Source organism: Drosophila grimshawi, unplaced genomic scaffold, assembly GCF_018153295.1.
Source record: "Drosophila grimshawi isolate 15287-2541.00 unplaced genomic scaffold, ASM1815329v1 contig_187, whole genome shotgun sequence".
Classification (NCBI taxonomy): Eukaryota; Metazoa; Arthropoda; class Insecta; order Diptera; family Drosophilidae; genus Drosophila; species Drosophila grimshawi.
In genome coordinates, this window is record NW_025062959.1 from 90,188 (window position 1) to 115,490 (window position 25,303).

General features: G+C 39.3%; 1 protein-coding gene across 1 annotated transcript in view; it reads right to left on the minus strand.

The window, feature by feature from the left end:
- The window catches only part of LOC6558678, a 72,795-nt gene that overhangs the window by 30,033 nt on the left and 17,459 nt on the right, over positions 1-25,303 (minus strand). The window contains exons 2-8 of the mRNA XM_001985585.2: positions 19,762-19,978; positions 19,535-19,671; positions 14,519-14,644; positions 6,565-6,669; positions 5,343-5,434; positions 3,160-3,396; positions 1,664-1,822 (exon numbers count right to left, since the gene is read on the minus strand). Of these exons, the coding sequence (XP_001985621.2) occupies positions 1,664-1,822; positions 3,160-3,396; positions 5,343-5,434; positions 6,565-6,669; positions 14,519-14,644; positions 19,535-19,671; positions 19,762-19,978 (1,073 nt within the window). The remainder of the gene's footprint in view (positions 1-1,663; positions 1,823-3,159; positions 3,397-5,342; positions 5,435-6,564; positions 6,670-14,518; positions 14,645-19,534; positions 19,672-19,761; positions 19,979-25,303) is intronic.

The window sequence follows — 25,303 nt, forward strand, 5'->3', positions numbered from 1 at the left end:
TTTGAAGCGCACTTAATGCCGTTTTTCTTCAAAAAGTGCGGGGCGTTGTGCACACTGGCTGTTTTGAATGGGCTTGGTGGGGTGGGGTGGGCGTGGCATGAGAGCCCATTTCTTACCATGACGAGGCCAGGCCGTGTCGTCATCTTTCGTGTGCATTTTCCGGTATATGCATTCTTAATGCGCTGCTCTGTGGTGTGCATGTTTGCTTATAAGATTTCAGTGCTCGCAATTTTGCCAGCGTCCTCAAGAAAATGTCAATAAATGCCCGAGTGCAACTCATTAAGAGATTAAGCAACAAGGTAAAACGATCCTCATCATCATCTTCATCATGCGTAATCATCTTACTGCCTGAGCAACTTTTAATTTGTGCCCTGGTTTAAACTTTCAAACATTTTTGCAGCTTCAAGACCTCAAAAAGAAGAGAAAAAAAAAACAGAAAAAGGGAAAAGATACGAAAAAGACCCCAACAACAATCAAAGTTGATGTGCATGTCTCAAGAGTCAGCGAAAAGCGCAAACTTTGCCCAGCCAAACAACAACAACAACAACAACAAAAGCTAAATGTGAAGTGCTAGATAAATGGACCAGAGCAGTGCACGGAGGGGGAGCCAACGTCCACTTAACTACCATGTGGAGGTGTGGCCTGTACTCGCAGTAGTTTGCACTTGAGCCATTTTTGGTCCGATTTTCCTGAGGCGTTGCTTCCTTAAAAATTTATACTGCAAGTCTAAAGTGAGTGTCAGTAAAACTAACCAGCAAAACTAAGCAATAGCATATAAAGAATCTGATTGAATAAAAAAAAACAGTTCACAAAATGCTGAGCTGCAATAAATATATGAATAATATCTGGTGGATTGACAAAAACACTCAAAAATATATTCCAATTATTCAGTCTATATGTAAACTAGTTTGAGCAAAACGAACGAAATTTAACTCATGTTTCTGTTTATTTTATTATTTGATTCAGATGTTTCCTGTTAAGATACCAGCCGCCAAAAATTATCGTTGAAAATGAAACATGACTTTTAGAAAATATTTATAGTGGCATTTTCGCAGAGAGCATGGCACCTAATGAGCAAAGATATTTCCATTGCATAAATCACCAGCATGAAAATGGTTTCAATAGGCGGCCATTTTGTATAGTCAAACAAAAAGTTGCAAACGTTACACACATAAATCTATTTATATGTTGTTGTGTTGGTAAGTGTGTGTGTCTGTGTGAGTCTCTTTTAAGTCTGTCTGTTGGTCGCTTTGTCTGTGTGCAGAGCAACCCAATTTCCGGTTTTTCTTAAGCATTGCACACAATTGCGAAGCCACATAAGCACTATTCGTGTGTGTGAGTGTATCTATGTGTAACTGAATTGGAACACATGCGCCCCAGGCCAACTGCAGTGCAGTGCACTACACACACACTCGCACACACACACACACACACATGGTGCATAGTGCATAGTGCAACAAACACAAACACAACACACGCTCATTAAAACGACGTTCTGTCTGTCAGTTTGTATGTCTGACTGGGAATGAAAATGTATTATGAGTCGTGCTCTGCTTATGTTTAACTTTTTCATAAAGGAGAAATGGCGTTAAATGAATGCCTGACAAGAGCTTGCAGTCGCAACACAAAGTATGCTATGGTTGCATTCATTCATTCCACTCACCGTGACACGACACGCGGCAACCAATCGCCGCCACAGTATTTGGCCAGAACGGGATCGTTGGTCGAGCTGCCATCGTAGAAGATCAAATGATCGCGTTCACCTGTACAGTCCGACCAGGCCCGAATAGAGCGCGAGGTTTTATTGAAGCTGGCAATCGAGCTGCAAAAGTAAAGAAATATTTTAGTTTATAGAAGAAAAAATATGCAAATACGTTATTGGTTGCAAGAGAAAATGGCAATGAACATGTAACATTAGCATTTCAATTTTGAATATCCTAAAAGGCAGCTGTCAGCTGCTGCCAATGAATTGGCCGTTGCAGCAACTCCCAATACTAATAACCCGCGAAAAGAAATTTGAGTGTCATTACCCGACAACGGAATACTCTTTTAAAAAGAAATTATAAAGTTAGCAAAGGTTCCCAGCCTGATGTAAATGAACTTGTAAGTATAGACAGAATTAACGAAATAGAGAGAGGGAGAGAGAGAGAGAGAGAGATAGAGAGAGAGAGAGACAGGGGTACACCGAAATACAAGTATATTCAAATTAATTAAATAACTGGAATAACTGGATGTAAAATTCTCTTTTTGGATACCTAAATGACTTATATGCAGACCCACATGCAATTCTCTCTCTCCTCATGTATACTTATTAGTTAAATATATTTATTTAAATTTGTATAAAAATAAACAACTATGCGCATTTTATCAAATCCCTTAACATGTATATTATGTATTTGTTAATTTGCTATTAATTAAGAGATTAAATAGTTGTGTAACTGCATTAGGGGAGATGCTGGCTAACTGGAGGAGTGTTCAGAGTAAGGAATTTGAGTCATTTTTAGGTGGCTTGGGTACTCTGTGAGGGGAATGTGACAGTTTAATTGTTTTTATAAAGGTATTTGCTTGGAATTTACTCACTTTAGAAAAGAATGAAATGCCTAAGAGAAGATTTAATGTAAGTCAAATTAAGTGAAAGGTGTTTGATAAGGATCCTTGTAAAAAGGACTCGTCTCTCTTAGATACTTTGACATGAAAGTATATTTATGTTGCTAGCATGTACTTCACATGTCGGTTTATTAATCGTAGATTGTTGAGCTGAGAGAGTGTATAATAATCGGGAATTTAAAGCATGTTTGCATATAAATTGGGTTTGAGATATAGGCAGTTAGTCTGGGCCTACCTGTCTGTTTCAATCTAATTTAGAATGCATGAATTGCTTGCAACCATTTAATTGGAATATACAAAATACATGTGAGTCCGAGTCTGTCTGGTCGATTCGGGCACAAAGGTGTGAAATGCAGGTGGACAATGGAATAGCAAGGCGCATTGCAATTTGCCAAATTGAAATTTGTCATACAAATGCGACACGGTCTTCTGCATCCACAAAAAACTAATGCTTATTTAATGTGCTCCATGCACGTTGCATAGAATTTGCCATTTCAATGGAAAGAACTTCCCCAAGTCCTCCTCACTCCCCCCAGGCAGTCTTTTACTTACCGCTTTACTAGCGCCTTGTGCTGGTTCTCCTGGCTAACGGCAATCATGGCGTGCTTGCTGGTTGGCACTTCTTTCTGTCGTATGGTCCAATAGCAGGTAACATTCCTTGGATACATACCAGGATAATTTGGGCTTTGCAGGCGACACTTGTTACGATAGCATTCATCGAATTGCCTTGTACAATAGGTGCCGGGTGTGACACGTCCCAGTTCCAATGGCTTTTCGGGCAGTCCATACCTGAAATGTAATGTAAGGACAAATTCCATCAGTAAAATGTGTGTAGTTGTGGGTGTTTGTAGTTGTTTAGGTGTTGCTGTTTTGTTGAGTGTGTTTGTTTAGCATTTAATTCAGTTTAGCTGGCTCCACTCAGCAGTATATTTGTTTGGTATTTGGGGCTTGCAAAGAGCAGCTGCAATTTGCATATAATGCAGTTGGGCATTTTGGGTTAAAATCCTCATCTGGTGCAATGTTTGGCTATTGTTTGGTTTGCTAATGGTCCGTATGACGGACTCACGCCACACACACTCCTACTCCTAGCTCCCGATGCATTTTTGTCTGCAACTATAAATTTCCGTGTAAATTGCCTGAAATTTGTTGAGGCGTAAAAATAGTTTTCAATTTCTATCACTGTTGCCATATCCGGCACAAACAGACAACTGCAACAAACAAAAGGACGCGACACAGACTCAAAATTTGACACACGTCGGAGCACAAATGGATTGCAGCTGGAACCTTGTGCGGCATGCCACGTGTCGAGCCAAAGAGCTGCTGCTCATGTTTTATGCAGCTTCCCAAACAAAACTCCATGCCACAAAGATTTTGCTCGCCAGCATTGCCTCAACTGCCACAGAGAGTGTCATTCACCACAGCCGTGAGATGCCATTAACGTGCCGAGCTGTCCGCACTTTCAAAGGTCGCCTCCGTTTCCATATGAGGGTTGAATGATAAATTATAGCCTTGGGCCACGTATTACGACACTAACAGCATACATTGGCATAATTCCCATAATAAAAACAAGAGAGATCGTTGCGAAGGGCGTAACCGACCGCGGAATACTCTGATACCAATAAGTCACACAATCTTATAACAGGTGCCACTGAAAAGGGTGAGTGAAGCCAAGAAATACCGATATTTGAAGGAGGTTCCTGTAGCTTTTAAATTACGCGAGGTGTAGGCTTTTATCGGTTTTGTGGGTGGGAGTGGTCGTGTTACTCCAGTAGCAATACACCTTTCAAGTTGTGTGAGATACATGATCTTATCGCCTGTAGAGTACGTGTGACCCTTCAATTTTTTATCAATCTCTAAGGGGAGTTACCAGTTACATACTTCCAGAATTTGGTGACCCTTGCTCACAAATTGAAGAAGATTGCAGATTTCTAGGACGAAGTTCCTGAGGGCGGCGGGTGTGGGCGTGGGCTTAGGCTATATGCTGATCTTTGAAGGAAGTTACCAGCGGGTAACTTCCAAGTTTGGTGACTCCACCTTCAAAATATTAGCTTTGGCTATTATGGGCGCATTTGTGGGAGTCACCACAAAAATTGTTAGTGGTTCTTAAAGACGGCTATCAAAAATATACCTACGGAATTTGACAGCTCCAACTCAAAAACTGCACGAGAAATAGGTGGCGGAGGTGGGCGTGGCAAATGCCGATCTTTGAAGGACATCGCCAACAACTTACCAAACAAATTTGAAGACTGTAGCCATAAAATTGTGGGAGATAAGTGGCGTTATCGATTTGCTATTAATGATTTTATCGTTTTCCTAGCCACTAGGAACGTAGACGTAGGACACAGACCACATATTCCAAGTTTCAAGGCTCTGGGGTGTCGAAAAAGTTGCGTTCATACGAACGGATGTATAACATGACGCACATTGCACAAAAACAATATACTATGATATCTTCGGTATCAGAGTATACAAAATTGAGGAGACTAAATTAAGCTGACATACAATTGCTATCCAATTATAATAATAATGTAACTATTTTAATTGTCGCATTTGTCGCTTGTAATTTTGTTTGTACTCCACGCCTCTTCAGTTCAACTCTGCTAACTTTTACATAAATATTGTAATAGTATTCAATTTGTCCTTTTCAATCTATATAACTTTTCAATATGTTTTGCGCTTGTCTTTTAACACAAGTAACAATTTGATAACGCTTTCCGATTTTGGAGTTAACTTACCTTACAACTGCGTCGGACTGGCTAATAAATTTGTATCGTATGCTGAACTCAAAGGGTTTCTCGTCTCGTAGATTACGTGGCGGATGAAATACCTGCAAAATTGGCAAGAAGAGCATCGTGACAAAAGATTTAACAAAAATGACTTTTACATCGCGAGGCTTCCTTCAGCTGAAAATTGAGTGTTGAAATAAATGTGTATATAAATGTATATATATAAATCCTTGCCAGGAAAATTGTCCCGTCAGTCAAAAGTCTGCTGTTCAATTGTGTGCGGCAGTACAAAGGACATCGATGCACGGTCGGACGTGCTAGGAACCCCATTGAAGTGTTATTTGTCAAAAATTGCGAGTCAGCTGCCAAGAAAGGGTCCAATTACAGTTTGGTTTAAGTTTAAGAAGCTGGCGAACACTTTCAATTGGGGCACATAAGGGCTTAAGCGGCGACTTATTTCGTCTTGAACTGAAAAATTGGCGTTTGCACACGCAATTTTCTTTTAATTATGCAATCTGCAATCTGTGCCTTCCAACCATGTCAACTCATCATCACTCGAGCAATTTGTTGTACTTGCAACAGCAGTAACTGCAGCCGCAGTCGAGTGCGAGAGCTGCGCCGGACCTGGGATGTGAATCAGGCATGCATTTTTATTAATTTTCATAATTTATGCGCTGGTGAATTCTGTAACCTGTCCAGAGTCGTTGTCCAGTTGTTTTTATGGCAGCTCGTTTGTTTAAATATTAATCAAAAAGTGGCAATGGCTGCTCAAGTAAACATTACGCATACGACACGTATCCGCAAAAGTTGTTCAATTTTAAATTAAAAAGTGAACAGATTGTTCACTGCCGTTATCAAATACACTTTCATTAATACCATTTTAAGATATACATTTAATATTGGGAGAAACTCGAGTTCTATTTAATTTTCATTTTATATAGAACTTTTGATTATTATTTTTTAACTTTTACTAATGAAGAGAGCACTTCTTTTAGTCCGGAAGTTTGAAACCAACATTAAGTAAATCTTCACCGTTTGTCGAGAGAAATAATATACTGTAGACTTGTGTTACCCCTATTAAAATAAAAGCTTAATATATGTATGTTATTCTGTATCACATTTCTCACACACGACGTATGAGCTCAAAAAGAAACGGAAGATCATTCCAAATGCATGTTGGCCATGAGCAATCATATACTCGGAGTCTGTCCTGGGACTGTCCTTCACTCACCTTCACGGATGCTGTCACCGTGGATGTTTCGCTGAAGTATAATTGCGGTCCGGTGGCCTTGCCGCACCAAGAGCCGCCCGTGAAAGGTCTACCCAGTTCGCTGAGCTGCCAAGTAAATAAATGATATTTAATTAATTAAAAATCAAGTTTGCTTCGCACACATTGATGTTAAAGCAATTCGCCAACGGCCAATGCCTTTATTATTTTGTCACATTTAAAAGCTCGTGCATGCAATTATAGCTTAAGTTCAACTCCATTTTTTAAATCGTTGATTCTGTTAAGCCAAATATTTAAAAAAGTTTGTCATGCAATTAAAAAATTAATAAACGCACTAAAGCTGGAAACGGCTGGAGGAAGGAGCAATCCATCGCAAACCCAAACCCAAGCCCATACACATCCAATTTCCACCACCACCTGACATGGTCTGGCATCTGGCATGGGTAATGGATTATGACTGTTGTACACATTTTATTGATTGGCGCCGTTCGCCAGCTCGTCTGCTCAATATTTGATTGTATTCCTTTCGCAACGCCAACTGCAGCTGCAGCAAAGAGTGAAGCGTACATTTATGCGCCAAGTGGCAAGAGCCAAGCGCCCATTTCAAATTATGCTAAAAAAAACTCTTGGCAATTGTCGAATGTGCACCACCTGAAAAATATTCAACTCAACTGCACTATGCCTAAAATAAAATGTGCAAAAGCCGACTCATACCGAGAAATATTGAAAGGCATAGGCTTGCAACCTAAGCACAGCCAATGAATTGTATCTTGTACCTTAAAAAATGAATATAATAAAAAATAAAATAAATAAAGCAAACAAACACTCACAACCAGAACAATGGTATGGAAGTATCAACTTATAATCTTTGTGTTTTTTTAAATTCGAATAAGAAAAGTAGCAAATACACATTGGACTTTGTGAATATGCGTAATTTAAGGTCAGAGCTCTATAAATACTTGTTGTCATTATTTTCGACCAACGACGCATAGTTTCAGAATAAAAAGGAAATATATTTCTGATCAAATTTGATGACTATAATAATTATAATCTTCATAGATATGGGGTTATGTATCGACTTACATCGATTTAGTGCAGAAAACGGGGGTCAGATATCGGTTTTTATCGATAGCGGAGTATCGTGAAGAACAATCGACACATTGAAAATTGTTCTGAAAAACGAGAACTTATGTTTGAATTTTTAAGCTTTTATAATCTTTGAGATCGACAGTTTGATATGGCTATATCGACGTGACTGCGGTCGGAGACGTTTGCATCAATACGTTAAAAATGTCACAATAATATTATAATACCCTCTGCAAGGGGATAAATTAAAATACTTCTACATTCGCGACAAGCTGCAATTCTAAATAACTTTTGCTTGGAGAATCAAAATACATTATTAAATTTAATTAAAAAAATTAATTTAACTGTAGTTCTAATTGAGATTAATCTATTTCCTGCTTATGGTCTAAAGAGAACTTTTTTTTAAACCGCAAACAATTTGAGTTTGTAAGGAATTCAGAACAGCATTCAATGTGGTTTCATAATTTTTGAACGGAATCGGAATCGGAATCGTCTGTTTAATTAATATGCTTATGCACTTATACGCCCCTTTGAGAGCGAGCTGAGTGAACAGAGTATACAAAAGAGAAATTACAAGAGCTGACAATTGGCATTCATTGAGCCGAGTATAGGCAGCTAATGTCGATAATAGCAACCGAGAACGGGCAACCACATCGTCAATGGAACAGGCTCGGTGACTTGGGGTATGATGACTTTTTTGCTTTTCCTGCACTGCATAGGTCAGTGTGCCCGTTACTCCGATACTCCGATACTCCGTTACTCCGTTGCGGCAACATCAGCAAGCATGCAGCATGCAGGCGGCAGCAGGCAGCTCATTTACATTGGCAGTGCATATGAATGGGTCTGGGGTTCCAATTGATTAAGTTTTTAGTTAATGGGTTATATGACCAGTCAGGTCCATGTTCATGTGTCCAGTCTATGCCCAGTCCTGCAACTGGCCAGTTGGCCATGTCCTGCGGCTGCTGCTGCTGCTGCTGCGGCTCGGCCCCAATCCAAACAACAATTTTTGCTGTAATTGCAAGTCGCCATCTATGTCGTTCATTTCAGAGCTCTGGCCAATATTTGTTACTGGTTAGAGTAGCAAATTCTCTGCTGTCATATGAAATGGCCTCAACCAACCGCTGAAGCTGAAGCGGGAGGAAGAGCCGGCATCAGGCACAAGGCCTGACAGCCCAGCATAATGGTAATTTTCTGATTTCGATTTTGTGTAAATTCATTGCAAACTGTGCGGACTCTCTATCTCTATCTCTGTCTCTGTTTCTTTTTTTTCTTCTTTCTTTTTTTGTTTCCTGCCCCTAAGCACTGCCTGTACTATACAACCTTCTCGTCGTCGTCATCGTCATCATCATTATTAACAACTTTGTTGTCGTTGAGTCCATTGTGTGCAGTGGAGCGTTATTAGCTTCGACTTCATAACGAATTATTGGAAATTTGTTTTTGTCCCCCAGTTGCAGTTACTTGGTTTGCCCAGCATTTCATTTATTTCTTTTGGTTTTTAGTCGTGTGGTGTTTTGTTTGATTAAGTGTTGGTTTTAAATTGATTGAATTATTATGTGGTCTGTTAAAGTTGGCACTGATGTATAATCTGTCACATAACTATTAGCTCTAAAAACAAGTAAGTACACTCTTTTCCCTTTCCCTTTTCCCTGCTATAATACATATTTATTCAATAAAATGGTTAATTGCTGGGAATAGATATTTAAAATTTACTATGCTAACTTTTAATCCCAGTCAAAAGAAACCCGAATGTACTATTTATGTCTGTTAATCGAGGCATGGGTTAAATTAACATTAAATATATTTCGGGATTATTCTCGATTGATAAAAGTATATTGCGTGTTTGTTAAAATTATATTATTTTACCCAGTTAAAAAACCAATTAAGCTAAATCTGTAGCGCAAAGCTGTTAGTTTTGAAAATGTTGCGTACAATCAACCTTTAGCTGATTAAACTTGGCTCAATTCGGTTGATGCCACGGAGCTATACCTGCCATTGTTCGCCGGCAACAACAACAGCAACAGCGCCAGCAGAGCCGCATCATTGAAACAATAGGCGATAAAAGTTTTATCAGCACAGTTGTTGGGTGTCGACGTCGTCGCTTCATAATCTGCCAACAATAAACAAAAGCCCCAAACAGAGAAGCCTTCAATGACTGCATCCTTCGTCCTGTTACCTCGTCCCTCTTTCCTGTCCCCAGTTATCTGTTCCCTTTTCTCTGTTTATCTCCATGGCCGTTAAATGCAGGCATGTATTCCAGGTTTAATTGTGAAACAATTTAAGCGCATAATGATACATTCGTTCCACAGTCCACAGCTCACACACACACACAGAGACACACACACAGACACACACACACACACTCTGTCAACTTTACAACTGTCTGAACTTCGGTTTGATTTACTGTAATTTAAAACATTTGCCACAGTTTTTTTTTTACGTCAGTGCTATTAAAAAATCATTAAATATAAATTTTGGTCCGAGTCGAAGCTTTAATTTGCAATTCAATGCGTTCTTGAATAAATAAATAATATTATAATATATGAAAGGGGCACTTTTGAATGTGGACTAGAATATACCCTGCAAATTGGATGCATAATTTTGTCTATGAAAAAACTGATGTTATTAAATACACAAAATGTAAAGAGAATTTAAATTTTATCGAGTCATCATTAATTATTTTTTTTTATTATTTTATTTTGATGTAATCAAAAATATAAAATACGTGTTTTAAATATAATTTTAGCTGTTTCCTTGTCGTTTTTATACAGAGGCATTGAATGAACACTTATTGGTGAATATCATGCAAAGTTTACAGGGTATAACAAATTGGAAACTTGTAAATCACTCGAGCATTTTTTTTTTTTTGATGACTCGTAAATTTACGACACAAACAAATGTCGCTGGACAGTGTAGTGAAGAGGCGGAAGTAGAACGCATGTCCAAGAAGTTTGCCAAGTTGAATTATGAGCTTGTCCATGGCACACACGTTCACATACACACACACACACTCACAACTACTTGCATAGACGTTTATGTACAAGTATAGATATTTATAGACGGGAGAGCTTAAACTGCCATTGACAAACTCGAATGTCCTCTCGCTGTTGCTGTTGCTGTTGCTGTTGTTGTCGTATCTGTTGTCGTTGCGGAGCAGAAGTAGGCAGGAGGAGCAGAGCATCGAGACTAAGCGGATGTTATGATTGTCAAATATTGAGTCATTTACTCAAGTTGCCCTGTCCTGGCCGAAGGACAACGTGGCAGGCAAGCAGAATAGCAGGACGGAAGGATAGAAGTCGTCGCCATCTTGTTGGTGTTGTTGTTGTTGATTTAGGTTAATACGCTTATGCATAAATTTTGTTATTTATGATTAACAATATTAGCAAATAAACAATGCAGCAGCAGTAGCGCCAGCAGCAGCAGCTTGGTCCCTAACTTTAGCCCCACCAGTTGGTCAAGTTTAAAGCTGGCACTATTGCAAAAAGTGTTGATGAATTATTCAATATAATCCAGAGCAGAAGGTCGCACAAAGGACACTGCCTCTTGCAATATGCATGAGACAAACTGTCTAACAAAATTGAATAACTGATTAAACTGTTACTTGGCAACTGCTCAAGCACAATCCCGGCAACTTTATATGGCACTTTGCTACTCATATATATATTACAAAAATCACATAGGTAGATTGCTATAAATACGAGGCGGTTAAGAATTTATGTGGCTAGGCCATGACACGAATAATTTATAAAGGAAACCAAACGGAAAAAAAGTTGCAAAATAACCGCGGAAAAAACTGAAACCGCGTCAGCAGTTAAAAATGTTTGCCTTAAATAAATAAAAACAGGCGAGCCGGCGACGATAAAGCCCGGAACGAAACCAGGAGAATGACAACACAAACCTGCGGTTAGTTACGAGTTTATAAAACTGCAACAGGCCCGACGCATATGAGAAAAAATGGCAAATATTTAACTGCATTTAAAAGCCCGGACTCACATGCAAGAATGCCCAGTTTCCATCAGTTGGACAGAGCCAGCGCTAAACCCCGACCAGATCTATTTCGGCCGCCGTTTCCCCTACGAACATATGTCAAGTGCCAAATGAAACCTCAACAGACGGACGGACGGACATCCCCAACAGCGCCTGGGATGCCAGATCTGGATGAGCCGGACGGGACCACAAAATGTCAGCGTACGCCCCACGCCTGTTCAAAATTTATTGTCAGAAAGGCAAACGAAGGGCGTGGCAGGCAGCAGGCAGCAGGGCAAACAAAAAAATTGCTGCAACACTCGCCATCGCTAAACTAATAAAGGACTGTGCGCTTCAGGATTGGGGAAGAGCGGGGAGCATAAGCTGGCAGACTTCACTTTTAGCTGGACATTGAAATGAAACCGATGGGAATCATACAAACAAATTTTTATGTCAGCCTTTTAGGGCTAAAATGAAAAACGTATTCAAGAGGAACAATGGAGAATAATAGAAATATAAAAGGAAAATAAAACATAAGAGGAAATAAATTGAATAAGTCGAGGATGAGGGACGAGTCTAATTATTATGATTGATTGATTGAAATGATGCGGTCGAAAGACTACGATCACGTTTGATCAGTGGATTTTTGTAGAAGTCCTATTCTTTGATTGCAGCATACTCAACCCAAACAACTATTAATTCGAACCTTCCGAGTTTTGGTAAGTACAGCTGTTAGACTGTGGGAGATATATAGCCTGTATGAGTGGACGTGGCCCAACAATTTTGTTTGCTTTTAGAAGGGAGTTTTTAGCAAATTGAGTGAGATATATGATTTTATCGACTTACACCGTTATATCAGGTATATCGGTGTTTGTTTATAGACATTTAAGGAGAGTTACTGATAAAATTTGGTGACTCAAGCCTAAAAATCGTGGAAGATAAAAGCATTTTAATGTTTTAAGCGCTGAATGCCAGGTGGCGGCGGGATTGCCATGCCCTGGAATATGTCAAAAATTATGTTAGCCATTAGCATTTCCATTTTTAATGACGTGGGTCCGGGGGCTGCGATGAGGGGCGGGGGCGATGCTGATCTTTGAAGGTCATCAACAATCTACGATTCGTGTTTGGTGATTTTCAAATTGTGGCAGATTTGAGATTTTATCGATGATGATCGAAGATGATGAGAGTTACCTTCCAATTTGGGTGACTATAGATTAACAAATGTGGAAGATGTAGTCATTTACCAATTTGTAGGGTCGGGTGCTGACAGCCGCTGTCGATATTTCAAGGAGATCGTCAAAAATATACCAACCAAATTTATTGACTGTAGGCCTTATGATTTGAGATTTAATTTGATCGATTTCATAATCTCCCAGTCAATGTAGCACTCCAATTTTACAACAAGGTTCCAAGTTGCCAGTCTCTAGCTGTAAGCCAGAATAACGGACATTGCATAACACTAATTTACTCTTGTTGCTTCGATCTCAGAGTATAAAAATATATCGTAATATTGTAATCGAAGATTGAAAGAAAATTTGAGATTTTGAATGGAAAACGTAAGCTTCAAATCGTTAGCAGCTTTTAAATTGCTCATTCCGCAAGAAAGTAATCACACCTAGGGTAATACTTCAAAGCAGAAATCCTTTGTGTGATTTCTCGCCCCCAAACTGGTAAAATCACTTTGCCCTGCAATTCAACACTTTGCCCTTTTCAAATTGCTCCATTGCTCCATTGCTCCATTACACAAGCAGTTCACAGTCCGAACAACTTAAACTTTGAAATTAATTCGAAGGGTAGCTATGTGGCGGGGTGGCAAGGTGGCAAGGTGGCTAAAAGCGCATGCAAAGTGCACGCTACAAGCTACGTAACGGTAAATATGTATAGTGTATTGAATCAGAGTGCTGCAAACCCCAAACCCAAACTATATCAATTCAATGGCAATGCTCCGTAAATAGCAGCAAAACTCCATTTAATGTAATGCAGCAGCATCAGATTATCAAAGTACACACACACACACGCACACACACACACACTATACATATATATATATATATGTATGTACATAAGCAGTTACGAGTTTATGGCACATATACAAATGTACAAATGTACATTTGAACATATTGCACAAGTCAATTACAGGGATTTGGTACATTTTATTTGGACAGGGCTTTAGTTTTACGGTATGCCTCCCCTCCACTCCTCCCCTGAAGCCCAGTAACATCACCCGTTTGTCAAATGGGACGGCGCAGAGACCAAAATGTCTGGACAAAGTAGCAATGTCAACAGCGTGGAGCCGCAAAAATTGTGATAAAAATATATATATGTTAAATAGTTTGCTATTTCTTTTCCTTGGGTTTTTTTTTCTTTTCATTTGCTCGCCAACCAACAGTGAACAGCACTCAAACTTCAATCTGCGGACACAGGGTACTAGTGGCATGAACACAGAAATGGATAAAGCAAACACACACACAGTGAGGGAGAGGGGGAGAGGGGGAGAGAGGGAGAGGGAGAGAGAGAGGCGCACAATTCAATTCAATTTGCTGGGCTAATGTGGCATTTGTCAACAGAACCAACAGAAAATTACAGAATTACTCGGACATTGATTGAATCGAACGGGTCGATGAAGCGACTGAGGAACGGAGGAATGGTCAAATCCGGAGCACGAACGAGCAACAGACCCAAGAAAATCATATTCTCCCTTTTGCATCTCTTTCTCTCTCTCTGTGTGTGTGGCTGGCATAAAATTATAGTTGAACGCAAGTTCAATAGCAACAACAACAACGACAACAACAGCAAATGGAGTGCAAGTTACAATTTCGCAGTGGGCGGGGGGGGAGGATGGGGGAGAAGATTTGTTGGCCTTACGTAATATTAAATTGGAGTTTTAATAAATTAAATTTGCACTTACCTGCATAAAGCCCTCGGGACAGCCAGGTAGCTCGCCGGTCGGACTCAGATTCGTCTCATAACCATCCACATCCGTATCAACCATGCCCTCGTCAAAGCGGCCCACCGTAAACCCGTCAAATATGATCTGCACAAGAAGAGAGAAATATGTGCACATCTGAGTTTTAGTGTATTTTATGTTTACGGTGGATGAGTCAATACATCGACTCAGAAATTCCCTGTGGACAAAACGCACTTCAAGGCGAAATATAGTAAATAATTATACAAATATTATATAAATATTAAAATATACAAAAATGTATTCAATCGCAACGTGGTTTGGTTTAAGATTTATGATAAGTTTACAATCAGCCCCCCTTAAAAAATTGCTGCATATTCCCTTGTCTCTAAGTATGATGTTTAAGAGAATGAATAACGAGGAGTGCAAACTTACAAAGCAAGTACAAAAATACTAGCAAGTTGTGAGGAAATACGTATGTCGTCAAGAAATTATATTCATATACTTTAAACAGAAAATACATATTTTTAAAAATCCTTTTTTATAAGTTTAAAATGAATTTTAATATATTTCAGGATATTGCGTATTTTCCCTTTACAATTCCACTGCTGGGTATTCCAAATTTGATGTGAGTTTAGTTTCACGCAGTTAAAGTTATGCAAATGAAATTCAATTGCAAAAAAGGAACTTTAACCACGCCCACGCCACACACAATTCACTGGTCTCTGTTTGCATATTAGATTGGCCGTAAAAAAGACAACACACAGCAGGCGCCGGAGAGAGCACGTTGAGAGTCATGCAAGGTCAGGACAGGGACTTGGGAAACATCATCGAAAAAAATATAAATTCAAAGATGAGGGCTAAGGCAAAGTCAAGTGTGTGTGTATGTGTGTGTGTGTGTGTGTAATATGGTGCTACGCAGATACACATATATATTTTAATAAAATATGCAAATAAACTTGAGTGTGTTTGAAATTTTCCAAATTGCAAACAAAACTTCTAAAAAGGGTTGAACTTTCTGAGGCTTTATACATTTTGTAACACCTACCCAATAACCAGCCAGAAACAGGAAATGTAACGAAACTCCATTTTAATTTTGAATGTTAAACAGTCGAGTAAACTTGATGGTCACCTGGATGCTTCACTAGAAACCTAGTGGACAAGTTCTCAAGTTTGTCAGCCAAGTGCAGAGGCAAATTATGTCTCCACACCCTTGCAGAGGCTATTCCAATGTTGTAGTGAAGTACATGAACATATCAAATAATTATTCTTGATCGGCAACAGACATCGCATCTTTCATAAACTTGGAACATATTCGATTTTTGCTGTATGTATTACATATTATGGTATCGGGCGGATCATGAGACAATAGCATATGTCAGAAATATAAACTATGGTATTAAAATGCTTATTACATTTACTCATTATTTTTATCATACATGTTAATACTGTTAGATCAGTCTGCAAGGGCATGTTATCTTCGGCGATTCGGTTCGTTTTTGTTTTCTTGTTTTTCTTTTTTTAATGAAGTTTTGCTTGTTAAATGAAAGTTGGGGCAAAGTTGTTGCCACATGTATCGATTAAGAGTGGGCAATGCTTTCAGTTCAGTACATTGTACAAATCGAGTTTTACAAGATGTCAGAAGTTATAAAACACTCACTAGCAAAGCGAGCTGTTGTCGTTATTAATATTATTTGTAATGTCAATGTCGATATAGCTCCTTATGCTTGGGATTTATCAGTAAAAGGTATAGGCAGTCTAAACGTCGCTTTAATATATTCGATTAATAATTAATAATATAAGATTTGCAAAAACATTTTTCCGTCATTCTGTGTGGAATCAATAATTCCATCCAAATACTCAATTAGTTACCGCATAAAAAAGGAATATACCGTTTCAAAAACATGTAAAAGGATCACAAAAAACATGATATAAAAAATCTCGATTCCAATGCATAAACAAATATAAAGAACACATTTAAAATACGCCCAAAAGAGACAAACAAGCAAAATAAAATTCACATGCAAAATATAAAAAAGAAAAATTATACAGCTATGTGAATTTTATATAAAAATATCCGTTGATTTATGTGGGTGGCAAAATGCGCTTGGCTTTTATTGCTACAATTTAATATTGTTGCATGCTAAAAATGTGAAATACTGAGAAATAAGAGAGTTTTCCTGGCACCATTCACCGCTTCTCTTATTCATACTCTGATACTGCGGATATCATAGTATATTGGTTTTGTGCGATGTCCGTCATGCTGTCTTTCCTTTCGTCCATCTGTATGATCGCAACTTTTTTCCACACCCTTGGAATATCTACTGGTCTGTGCCACGTCAGACAAAGTGTACCACCAGGGGGCTAGGAAATCGATAAGATCGATAATTGCAAATCGATAAGGCCACGTATCTCGCACAATTTTATGGCTATAGTCAGCAAATTTGGTTGGTAAGTTGTTGACGATGTCCTTCAAAGATCGGCATATGTCACTTCCACCTTGATTAAACCAAATATCTCACCCAATTTGAAAGCTGGAGTCTTCAATTATGAAAAATCTAGAAATAACATTTTGGACCAAGCCCACTCCTGACCCCAAAATTCACAAAAGCCCATATCTACCGCAATTTGAAATTCGAACTTTGAGGATAGATTACTAGGAATCTCCTTCGAAGATTGGTATGTCACCCTGTTCTGCGGCACCTGTCATCAGATGGTATTACTTGTGGTATCAGAGTATTTCGCAGCCTGTTGCACACGACTGCAACGTCCTCACTTGTTTTTCGTCTATGTGTGTTTATAGTATATATAAGCTTTAAAACAACCACTCCCTCTTATCAGCCTTACACCGCCGGCGTAAAAAATGCGCGCAGCTCGTGGCGTAAATTTCAGAGTGCAACTTCAGGGGATATTTGATTAAAGCATAAAAAATTGAAAAAGGCATCATTCCAGAAGATTGGGGGGCAAGTTATTTCCATTAAAAATTAGCCCCGGGTAAACTTGCAGTGCCCTGGACTTGGGATTTGAGGTGTGCGGTGTGCGAAGTGTGGTATGGGGTGCGTAGGGTAATTTAAACTTTTTCTCTCGCTGGAAAGCACACGCCGACAATCATCAATCAATATGTACAGCAGGTCTGCTGACAGACAAGACGATTGCGGCGCCCAGGACGATGTCCCCTGAACTGGCGCGTAACATTATTATTTCAAGCCATTTCCCACGTAGACACATGGTGTGGCAAGGCAAAAGGGGAATAGATGGGAAAGGAAGAGGGAGAGGGAGGGGAGAGGTAGGTGGCTGGATAAGGCGAAAGCCAGGGACATGATTTATACGCATTGCGAACAAAATCACCCACTTTTATCAACATGGTCTACAAATGCGGAAACACAAAATAAAAGTTATAACTTATGCATGACAGATTTGGTGCAAGGTGCAAAGCTGCCAGCGAAGCAACCAGCAAATTTAGCATATATCATTTTATATATAGAGAAAGAGAGAGAGACACTGGTAATGCTCAGTAGAGGATTACGCAGGGGATTGACAACTCTAGCTAGGAAAACGACTCGTTGTCATCTCTCTGCCCTGTTTCTGTTTCCAGCATGCCAATCCCCCGTCGATTGGGGGCAGGGAAATCCCATTCCAAACCCAAACTCTGCTCTGTTAACTGCTCATTGCGCTGTTACGCAAATTGCATGGAAATCAATTATTTTGGAAATTGAAATTGACGTTTTTGTGACAGTTCGCCAAAAATGTGCTGAAGCGTGTCTAATTTTATTGTCAACGCTTTTGCCATTGCCGACGCTCGTCTGTGCCCCAAAGGCACTTTAAAGACTTTACTTTAAGTAGATATTGCCCGGATGAGGCAAGCAACTAACTAGAGGCTTTCGGACTAAGCTCAGACTCAATGTACAGTTATACCCCTAATTGAGCACGCACATAAGCTCCGAGCACTGAAAGTGCCAGGCATTCATCACGGGGCAAAAGAAATGAGAACACACTCACCCGGAGTGGGACCTGAAATAATCGAAGCTCGAATGCTCTGAGATCTGACTAGCCGCATAAGAAATTTTCAAAAGTTGATCGAAAAAGAAGTAAAAAGTTGATATCGTGCTTATGAATGAATTATGGGTGCACCGATTCTCCCAACTTACTCCCCAGAAAACAAATTTGGACCTTTTAGTTATGGTTTAGTCGATATACTTTAGGAATTGTTATAATTCACTTTGATACTGTACCTATTCAGAAACTAATTGATTCAAATAAACTCCAGAGAATTTGAATTCTCTGCACATGTTAAATGAACTCTTTTTTTATTTTATAATATGGAATATTAAAGGCTGAAAGATTTTTATTTTTTTTTTACAAAATAGGAAATTTTAAATAGAGTTGTATGCACTGATACCGATTGGATTGCTTGGGGAACTGCACTATATTTCTATACATCAATAAACATTTGTACTTGTACCTACTTAAACATATCTAAGAATATTAATTGTATAATTTCTCCAAATGTATAAGGACTGTTGTCACAGTAAGCAGACCTTCTGGAAGTTAGTGTATTTAACCCCAGGCACAACGTCATCTGGCATATTCTTGTATGCTTTGCGTTCTGCACTGTACCCAAATATTTCATGGTGCGTTAGTGCGTGCCAGTGTGTGTGTGTGTGTGTGTGTGTGTGTGTGTGTGTTCTTGTTGTTGTGTCTGTGTGTGGTTGTTGGAAGGGAAGGGGAGGGGGAGGGGTGCCAGGTTCAGCTTGTGTGTTTGCATCCACACATTAACAGAATACACATCTATATGGCAGGGTGTGTGTGTGTATGTGTGTGTGAGTGTGTGTGTGTATGCATTGCAGTTTTATGTCGCCGGCACTGCTTGCTAATATTTGCTTCCGGCTTGCCGAAGCCACAACGACAACAGCCGGGCAAACACTCCAGAGCTGGTAGCTCTTTATCCCCTCCCCCCACCAACACTCACACACACCCCTTTTGAAAGGAGGTCCTCTGGTTGAAAGGCTGTGGACTCACCTGGACAATGTCGCCTTGGTCATGGCCGGACGCGGTGAATGTCAAGTGGCAGAGGAAGGGCAATTTATTCCACTGTGGCGTTGGCACTTTTATAGCATAGGTGCGTCCAATGTCACCGTAATATGTCCGATTGCATACTGTCAGCAAAGATAAATTTATACATATATAGACGGACACATTATGGGTTAAGGTAGGCATAAAGTTATGGCTGCTTTAGCTGCACTCACCGGAGCAGTGCTTGGGCTCATCACTGCCATCGGCACAGTCGCTGCGTCCATCGCAGTATTTGTCCAGTGGCACGCAGATGTTGCCACTGTTGCCACTGCCCTTGCACGAAAACTCTGATACGCGGCAGGCGAGGCACATGCTCAGTGCGGCCACCAGGAGCAGCGATAACAGCAGCCATGGCTGACTTAGAGTATTTCTCCGATCTGTAGTCAGCATCTGCAAGGAGTGAAAATAATAAATGGTTAGCTAGGATATTGAAACATCTAGTTGAACTTAAGTAACTGCAAAGATTGTTAGATTGTTTAATATCAGATATGGATTTATTATTTAATGATAAATACATTTAAAAAATTGTTGGCCCTGAACAATAATTGTTAAATAAAATTTATTTGCATAAACATAGTTTAGTTTTCAGAACATTGGCTTAGGTTCTGTATACAAATCAATGACAAAGTGGACAAGCTAAGACCATTCGTGGGAATTCAATTCAAAGGAAATGATACATGCCTTATTAAATGAATACAATAATAAACTTATTGTCAAGACATTGAGCCGGCTTTGAACAAAATCCTCAATATTTACAGCTCAGCAGCAACAACAACTGTTAAGATTATAAGGCGTTAAGTACTTTCCGCAATGTCCATTTAACAGAAATAAGAAAAATTTCAGCTCTGCTCAAAAACAACTTTTGGGATTATTTTTTACTGAATCTTGACTAATATCTGTCGATACTGAAAAATACAAAAAGTAGTGAGTAATTTCAATTAACTAAAAAATAATTTTTAATTTTTAAACTCAAATTGAAAATATTAATAAGAACTATATCAAAAATATAATATGAAATTGAAACATTTCTCGAATGTCTATTTTTATAATTACAATTCACCATTGAATCTAATGTGCCTGCTACTCAAAAATGAAAGCGTTCGACATGAAAGAGAGCAGATCTGCGAAAAATCCTCATACTCAAGACACTCAAAAATATCCATCCCAGGCTTTTCACGGCTTTCAGCTTTCAGTTGTTGTTTTTGTTTTTGTTTTTGTTGAATGTTGTGTGGCTGAGACCGTGCAGACATTTGGACGTAACTGCTTCAGGTTTTATGATGCCGTCAACCTTTTTCCATGTGCCAAACATACATATATTTTATGGGGCATACGTGGGCTTGGTCATATTGAAAACTCAGCATTGTTATGACTTTGAAACCCCCCAGTAGCAGGGAGGAGGGGTTGAACAGGAAAGGAATACAACAGCATGAACCGTTGCAGGTCCAGGTAAATGGCAGGTGTAAAAATTGTTATCGGTAGCCGGTTACCGTGGATGAGGCAAAAGTTCTTAAAGCGTACTTGATTGCTCAAATCCTTTGTGTATCCTTTTAAGCCTTTTGTTTTCCATTATGCGCCGGAAGTGTTGTAAACACTTAAAGAAAAAACAAAAAATTCACAAAAAAAAGAGGTAGGAGATTAAATCAACTACGGCCTGGAAACAATAACAACTTTTGCAGACTAGCAGAGAAGTTGAACCCCAACCCCAGTCTATTCTCTGACTGGCCGCTGAGGACAACATGCGGAGACAGTCGGCACTGCGGGAAGCCGTCGCCCTCCGACTTGGCTATATGCAAATTTGAGACGACAGTTTTAATAAAAATAAAGGAGGCACGGAAATAAAGCATAATAATGTGTGATGACAATCACAACTCAGCAAAAGGGGTGAGCAGAGGGTGAGGTACGTGTCGAATGGGAAAGCACTCATAACGCTTAGTTGTTCCTATGTCGGCATTCCCTTGGCCTCTCAATATGCTACTCGCATGAGTTATGTTATATTTGTGTATGTGCGTTTGAGAATGTTTTGCATAAGTGTATGTGCTGAGTTGGGACGTGGAGGAGCACTTTAAGTTACTTAGCCAATGCCCGGAGTGCCACCCAGGGAATGCAACTCTGCGAGGGATTTGACGTTGACAGGAACCTGAAAGTGGCCAACACGGTATGTCAAAGGCAGGGAGTTCAGATGATTAGTTTGTGCCACAAGAGAATTTACAAGAAAAATTTATTTAACAATAAAAACATAAAGACCTTGCCCGAGCACCACGAGCTAAGGGAATTTGACGAGCACAAGTATGAAAGACAAAGAGAATCAACTGGAATAAGCTCAAGTCTTCAACGCTTTTCACTTGAGCAAAAAGGGGAACACGTTGCCTGCTTTTTTACTACACAGAGAATATGTAGAGACTGAAGAAGCACTCATCTCCAACAACATAAGGTACATATATTCATAATTCAAATCTCAATACTACAAATAAAATATCAAGTACAAAATTTATAAAAATATTTACAAGTCTTAACGTCAAAGAAGTGTGGGTAATTAATTGGGGGTAATTAATTATTCTAAAATATAGCTTTTCAAACTTTGTAGAGTACATTGCAGGATACATCTTCGTTCAATTAAGTTATCAGCCGATATATCCATGTCCTTCGACGCGAACAGTAAAATTTGTAACTTATTTCATAAAAAGTATAATAAAATCAAATAAGAATATTGCAGTCGACAGAGCCCGACTACGACTTCCCCTCAACCCAGCTGTTAAATATACCCTAGTTTTATTGACAAATTTCCCTTTCAAAGTTTGGCACACTCAAATGTAAGCAGGTGCGCAAGTGCTTTCCATTCTTATGACTGGCACAGCCAATAAAGAGTAAAAAAAACTAAGGCAGCACACAAATTTCTTCATAAGCCCGAACTAAAATCACTATCCTGCGACAATCGCTTACATATATACATATGTATATATATATTTGTCGAGTTTGTTAGTAATATGCATATGCATATTACATATTACTTAGAATCCTTTGCCCTAAATTAATTGTGGCTATTATTACTATCGGAAGTCGAACTGTATCGAACCTAATTTTGATCAGCGCGGGGTATAAGAGATTTTATATTTTCTAGCTCAATTTCTGAGATCCTCATATTTATACAGACGGACGGATGGACAACGGACGGACAGACAATGGCTCGACTGTTAATCCTGATCAAGAATATGTATACCAAATGGGGTCGGAGATGCGTTCTTCTCTCAGTTACATAAAATATATATATATTCCTGATCAGGGTCAACAGCCGAGACGATACAGCCATGTCCGTCTTTGTGCATATGGAATATACATATGTAGGTTCTCATATACTCGGCGCACATCAAGTTTGCTTAATTTTATCGATAACTGCCTCCGTTTCTCGAATATCGATACAAGCAATAAGTGCTCAAATTTTAAAGGCAGAATTAGTGCATAATATGCACATGCATATTATTGATCAACTGCTTAAGTATCATCCAGATCGGATAGCAAACACCCAAGTTATAATATATATCCTCATACTAATCTCATTTCTATCAGCAGCCTCAAGCATTTTCTGTATGCATAAATATGCGTGCGCATGTGTGAGAAAGAGATAACATGGTATTCAAAGCGAGCTTCAATACGTTTTTGTGTGTATTCTGCAGAGCCCCGTTACACCGTTTCGATTGTATGTACGTGTATATGTATGTAAGTATGGATATTCTGCAGAGTGCAACATTTTTGAAGGAGATTAAAAAAAAAAACTAGAATATGTTTAACAACAGGGTTCAGGGTAAATCGTAGTCGACCTCACTCGACTACGGACCAGCTCACAAATAATTGGTCGAGCTCACCCGACTACATATGTAATTCTTACTTGCTTATTTAAATAAAGCGGTAATGTTGCCACTCACACGTTAACGACAACGGAGACGAATAATGGAATCGGGCTATGACTTGATTAAACTAAAATTAAGCTTAGACGTAATCTGAATTTCTGTCTACAAATGTAGGCTTGTCCAAAATAAAAGTGCAACCTGTCACAATTCTAAGCAGTTAGATTACTTTTTTAAATGCAAAATGTAAAATTGTATATTATTCAGAATAAAAAAGCAATAAGAAATTGTGGCGGAATAAAACTAAAGTAATCTCCGGTAATACCACCTGCACAATGGCTTAAATGATGAATGTAATTGGCAGAATCACGATTAATTTGTGGGCTTTTGATATCAGTATATCTGTCAACCATCCGCAAATTGAATGCGTTGGCTATTTCCAGGCTTCGCTTAACTGCTCCAGCTTATGTCGCACAGCCCCTATTCCAATAATGGGCTAGGGGAAGGGGCTGAGAGAAGTAAGCACTGTTGTTAGTCAGTCGTGCCTCCATGGGTAATCCAATCAATGCACTCTCGTGCTTCGACACAATCAAATTCTAGTTACCCAAAACTGGAGTCTTTGCGACACACGCTTGGCACAATTAGAGAGCACGTCGACAAAAAGGGAATGCTAAAAAATACTTGGCTAAAGGAAACTGTGTGGACACACACAAACACACACACACACACACACTTGCGTGGAGCTGAGACCAGAACCGGGACAATGACAATGACGAGCTGCAGAGTAAACAGGCAAACTGGCAAACTAGTTGACTGGCATGCAGGCAACCAGGCAGGCAGGCTGGCAACATTTGCCACAATTGACAAAGAATTTATGCGATGCTTATAAAAGGCTTATGGGGTAAGTCCTTTCACCCAGACAGGCACACACACACATGCATAGACACATGCACGGGAAATGCGAGTAAAAAGCGACATGGGATGAGAGAGAATTTCACTTTTTTCATTCAGGAGAAAGGACGATGTTGGGGCAGCCAAAGTGACAACAGTAAATAAAGTAAAAAAGAGATGAGAAAATCTGAAAACTTGCGCAATTGCTCGCAGCGAAAATGTTGGAAAATTATGTTGTAAATGCGCACATTTGTATTTTGTATATATTTGGCATTACTGCTGCCAGGACCGAACTGAAAAAATAAACATATATTTGTTTGCTCGACTGTCTAATGTCACGGGATCTATTTACTCATTCTACTCGATAGTCTTAAATACTTAGGTAATTAAAATATTTATGCTATTAAGTTTAATAACAAAATCCTGGTAACCATGCAGGAGGAAAGTCTGAGTAAAAGTTGGCTTTTCTCTATACCCAATGTTAAAACCGTATAGGGTATACATAAGAAATATAATTAAATTAGCGTCGGGGGCCACGAAAATTGTTGCATTAAAAAAAAACCCAAAAAACGGCATCAAAGCAGGCAACAACCATAATAAACACAAGTCAAGGAGAGATAGGAGCAGGCGAGGCAACTTCAATGACCAGGAGGCGTCAAGAAATTAGCATAACAAAGCCATTAGAGGGAGGCGGAGGAGGAGGATCCAACCCCGAGCACCAAAGGCAAACAACTACAAAAAAGAAACAAAAACAAAAAAATGAAAAAAGAGAGAAAAAAACAAAAACAAAAACGAAGCAACAGAAAAACGTTTGTGATTTCAAAGGCCAACGCAGTGGCGACTCTTGCTGTGGCAGTGGACGTGGCACTGACAGTGGACCAAGGACGCAGCAGCAGCAACACAAGCAGACTACAAATGTCACCAACAGCAACGGCAACAGCGGCAATAACAGCGGTAACAGCAGTTTCATTTGTGGCTGAGT